Source organism: Plasmodium reichenowi, chromosome 13 (assembly GCF_001601855.1).
Source record: "Plasmodium reichenowi strain SY57 chromosome 13, whole genome shotgun sequence".
Classification (NCBI taxonomy): Eukaryota; Apicomplexa; class Aconoidasida; order Haemosporida; family Plasmodiidae; genus Plasmodium; species Plasmodium reichenowi.
The window spans coordinates 1,342,971-1,348,774 of record NC_033658.1 but is presented as its reverse complement, the minus strand read 5'-3'; the positions used below and the strand labels follow the sequence as shown (position 1 = coordinate 1,348,774).

The 5,804-nt window shown below is 18.0% G+C and overlaps 1 protein-coding gene across 1 annotated transcript; it reads left to right on the top strand.

Annotated features, from left to right (window-relative positions):
* Window positions 1-581: 581 nt before the first annotated feature.
* Window positions 582-5,653, top strand: PRSY57_1334700 (hypothetical protein; the record flags this gene model as incomplete). The annotated part of the gene is made up of 3 exons (XM_012909278.2): window positions 582-4,671; window positions 4,844-5,273; window positions 5,482-5,653. 3 exons carry the CDS (start codon window positions 582-584, stop codon window positions 5,651-5,653), a joined length of 4,692 nt encoding a protein of 1,563 aa, XP_012764732.2.
* Window positions 5,654-5,804: the final 151 nt, after the last annotated feature.

The window sequence follows — 5,804 nt, the reverse complement described above, 5'->3', positions numbered from 1 at the left end:
AGAATAAACAATTGATTGAATATACATAAATATAATATTGAAAAAATAAATTATTTTGATAATAATTAAAAATTAAACATACATTTCAATTGAACATATATATGTATATATATATATATATATATATATATTTTATGTGTATATAATAATACACTTAATAATAAATTTCTATGGTTTATAATATATATTATATTTAGATTTATTTTTTAATTTATTTATTTATTTTATTTTATTTTATTTTTTTTGTTCAAGTAATTTTTTAATAACAAATGTGTTATGTTTCCAAAATTTTGCTAATTTTTATCCTTTTGAAGGGAATTATACATCTTTTAAAATAAAAAAAAAATATATGGTAGCACTTCATTTATAAGTGTTATCTTTTCTTATTTTTCTTGTAAAAACATAAAAACGAATATTTTAATATTTTTTTTATACATAATTTATATATATATATATATATATATATATATATTTTTATAATTTTCTCCGTATTATTCGTTTAATTTTTTAATAATTATGTTCTTCTTAGATTATCATTATATATCTAGAAGTTAAGAATTTTATAAAATTATAATATTATAATGAATACCAAAAAGGAAGATTATAACAATGACAAATTATATTTCAAGTTATATGAATATATATCTAGAATAGATAAATTTCCTTCGAATGATATTAATTTACAGAATGAAAAGAAAAAGAGAAAATATATTAATAAGCAAAAGAAAAAGGACGAATATAAAAATCTTAACCATGAAACAATATCTAATTTTAATAAAAATGTGGTAAATGCTAAAAGAACTGATGATAATACATTTAAAGAAAAAAATGAACACATAATAATAAGAAATGATAATATAAATTATGATAATCAAAACACATGTGGATATAACCAAGATTGCGATGAATATAAGGATTATCTTTCGAACGACTCTTTAAGTGCTTATAGTTCATTTGATGAGGAAGAAAATGAAATTGATTCTTATATCACCGAAAATGAACAATCTGAAATTGATCAGAGAAATAAGGAAGATAGAAAAAATAATAATTTGCCTATTACGTTATCTGATCAGAAAGAAATAAAAGATAATCATTTACATAAAAATAATATTACAGATAATATATTACATAATTTGTCAGAAGAGAAAAGTTCATTTCATATATCGAGTAACAATGAACCTACCAATGATTTTTATAATAATAGAGAAAATAAAGAAATTTTAGAAAAAAAAGAAAAAAATAATATATGTCAATATAAATTTAAAGATATAGAAAAGAATAACAATATGGATATTTTTATGGAAATAGAGAACTATTATTTTATATATAAAATGAATAGAAAAATTGAAGAATATAATAGTGTTAATGAAATGAAAATTATAAAAAGTGAAAGAAATGAAAAATTGTCTGAAATGTTTAAAAAGATTCATAGCATTTTAACACATTATAAAGAAATAAAAATTGAATTGAAAAATTTAATAAAAAATAAACAGCTCATTTATAAAAATTTTTATTCTATTTTTTTACATTATTATTATAGATACTCAGAAGTTAAAATGATAAAATTAAACAAAAGCAAAATTGAGAAACGTTTAAAATATTATACAAATATTGAGCGTTTTGAAATGATTCTAGACAAAATGGAGAAAAATGTATATGCATATTTTATTGATATATACAAAACCTCTATGATAAAAAATAGACAAGTAGGAAAGAATCAAGAATGTTCTGTTTCTCATGAGGAAGAAGAAGAATACACGAGTGATAATGAGGAAACAGATGAAGATTTAATAGATGAAATGGATGAAGACGGCGATTATGATGAGGCATATGATAATATAAATGATAATATAAATAATAATGGGGATGATAATATATATGATAATATAAATAATAATATGGATGATGATATATATGACAATATATATGACAATATATATGATAGTATGTATGACAATATATATGATAGTATGTATGATGATGTAGATGATAATATATATGATAATATAGCTAATAACACAGATAATAATAACGATAATATTATGCCTGGTAACATAAATAAACATATTAATAATATCATAGATAATCATATAAATGACCATTCAAAAGAAGAAACACATGATGATATAAGTCAAGAGACTCAACAAAAAATTGACTTATCCCTCACAAATGAAAAAAAAAAAAAAACCTCCAAAATCAGTGACACCAATAAAAAGAATGTTACCAAAACTAAAAATCAAACTAAAGATAAAAAAAAAAATTCTTTCTTTTGTATAAACAAAAGTACATTAGAAAATAATGAATATGCGTGTTCCTCTCATCCTTTGAATGAACATTTTTTGAAAAACATGGAATGTAATTTTTTAAATAATATTGATGACGACAACTTTAAAAGAGAAATATACAAAAAATTGTTAAACAAAAATAAGATAGATAAAAAAAACGAAAAAAGAAAAAAAAAACGTCATATAAACAACAAATTAAATGAAAAAAATGAAATTCATTCTATGCTACACTTTTCAGAAAAGGCCATTAAATTTTTTAAAAAAAATAATACATATTTCAACGCAAAAGGAAAAATACTAAAATATCAATCAATTATTAAAAGAATTTTAAAATATATTATAAACTTATTTAGGGACGTCTTAAATAATACTGATTTAAATATTAATATGACCAAAGAAGATAGAGGTCAATATTTGTATGATATGCAATATGAAAATAGAAGAACCGATGAAATTAATGATACAATAAATAGAAATTCATTGAAAAGTCAAAACAAAAATATTAATAATAATGATATCATGAGTTGTGATGAATATATTAATAGGAATTGGGGAAAATCTCCTATTAGTAATAATGAAATTAAACTTTTTTGTTATACACAAAATGAAAATTATAGTATTAACCAAACAGGAAATAAGAAAGAAAATGCTTTATTCGAAGAGAATATAGAAAATGAAGAAAAAATGACTGAAAATTTTATTACATATGAAGATATAAAAAAAAGTAATATATATGAAAATAATATAAATGATAATAATATATATAAAATTTCTACTATTAATAATTTAATTAAAAATCATTTTTTATTACAAACTAATGATGAAAAGGAAATTGACAAAATATATAATAATGTGAATATAATATATTTTAATAAATATATAGATGAATTTGAATATTATAAGAAATACAAAATAAAATGTTATTGTATGAAAGATATAATAAATTTTATTTATAAAAAATCATTAAATGATGAAAATAATTTATATATAGACGATTATAACTCTCTGGAAAGTATATATGTAAGTACAAGATTAAAAATATTAAATAATAATATTTTAAAAAATTTTGAATATTTTTTTGATAAAGATATTTGTAAATATATAAAAAATGTGTGTCTATTAGCTATATATATTTCAAAATTAGAATCAGATTTATTTTTACATATATTTAATAATAATTTAAATTCTTCTATTAATATTATACTCAATAGTATTGGTGTATGTATATATGATAATATTAATGAGAAAATTTATGAATTAAATAATATGAAAATTATAAGAAAAATTATCCAAATTATTTATGTAGATATTATTGACATATATACTGATGATTCTTATAATATTATACATGATTATTTGAAACGAATATGTACAACATTAAAAGAGAGATTATTATATATAATAGAAATGTATATCTCATATTATACTAAAAATGTTAATTATAATAGTACTATTCCTTATATGTGTTTCCAATCAATAAAAAAGAAATTTACAAATATAATAAATGGATTTTTATATGAAGATTATATAGTAAGTAGTAATTATGAAATAATAAATCATGAGACTAAAAAAAATAAGGACAAACGTTTGAATGATTCACAAGACAATTTTCATGATCAAAATATACATTCTGATCATATGAATCATATAGAAAAAAAAATAGACAATATATCATCTGGAAATATATATAATTCAAATGATAAGTATATGGAAATCTCTGAAAATGATGATTATTCTAGCGAAAGTATAGAAAGTGAAAATAATTATAAAGAACATGAATATAATATAAATATATTGAATGAAAATAATGTATATAAATCTTTCTCTTTTAATAATATTCAATTTAATAAAGATACCATATTTTCCTTAAGAGGAATAGATATGAATATAATAGGAACCATTCTAATTTTAAAAACTATTAATTTTATTATTGAAGAAAATACTTTTATAGATTTATTCAAAGAATGTTTAGAAAATACATTTAATTCTATAACACATGTATATAAGCAATATATAAAAAAACATGATGATATGTTTAATTCAAATATTTTTCTTATAAAAAATTTAAGTTTCTTACTTTATTTATTTTATAAAGTCACTAATGATAATGAATTTTTAAATACTTATTTACATAAAGATTTAATAGATCATTTATTATTTAATGTAACACATAAAGAAAGTAAAAAAAATGATCAAAAATATAAAACAGGAAAAGATAATAATAATAATAATAATAATGAAATAACGGGAGTAGAAAATGAAATATCTATTTTTAATTTTATTAAACGAGTGTACACCGTATCTTCAAATACTGATGTGCAAAATAAAATTTTAAATATGTTTAATGAGAGTTTATATAATTTTATTATAACTACCATATCGAAAGGTGAATAGAAATGTTTATAATGATAAAATAAAACAATAAAATGAATAATTAAATAAATAAATATAAATATATATATATATATATATTATTACTTTTTAATTTTCCATATGGAAATTTTTTAATATCCATATGACCATATTAATTATTATTTATTTTTTTTTTTTTTTTTCAGTGTGTGCTCCGTTAATTAATATCCTTTCGAATGAATATAACGATTACGAGAATGAGAATGACATAAAAGAAGTACTATATAATTGGATTAATGGAAAGAAAAAAGAAAAAGAAGAAGAACATAACAAAGATAATTCTAGAAAAGATTTGTTTTCGTTTCTAAAAGATCTTGATTTTGAACAGCTTAAGGAATATACAAAAAATATTAATGAGAAGAAAAATCAAGAACTAAGTAATAAAAATGGGGATGATATAAAGAATGAGTTACAATCATTTCGTCAAAAAATATACTTTTTGTTTCCTAAGATTTATTTTTATATAAAATTATTTATTTGTTCAAATACTGATAGATACAGCGAAAACAATTTCTTTTACGTTCTGTTTGATTATATAATAGGAGTCTTAAAATATAAAATAATATATATGTTAAGGTTAGGAAGGGAACGCAAAAAAGAGAAAATATACATACATATAATATATATATATATATATATATATATATATATATACTTGCGAATATTTATTTTTTTATGCAGATGCTATATAATAATTTTATATACTTTTATATTTTATTATAATTATTAAAACCTCATTTTATTATTTATTTATTTTTTTTTTTTTTTTTTTCTCCCTTTATAGTGAAGTGTATTTTCTACTAGGATGTAAATATTCAAAAAAGATTTCAAACATTTTTGAAGAAAATTATATTAATGACATATTTCTTTTTTTAAATTCTAATGAGCAATATTCTTGCGTTTTCTCAGATATTCATCAATATTATGATATGAAAAAAAATTATAATTTTTTGTAATTAATTTTAATTTTTTTTTTTTTTTTTTTTTTTTTGAAAATAAAAATTTTATATTTAATTTTAATTAAAAAAAAAAAAAAAAAAAAAAAAAAAAAAAAAAAAAAAAAAAAAAAAAAAAAAAAAAAACACCATTAAAAAAATTAAATATTTC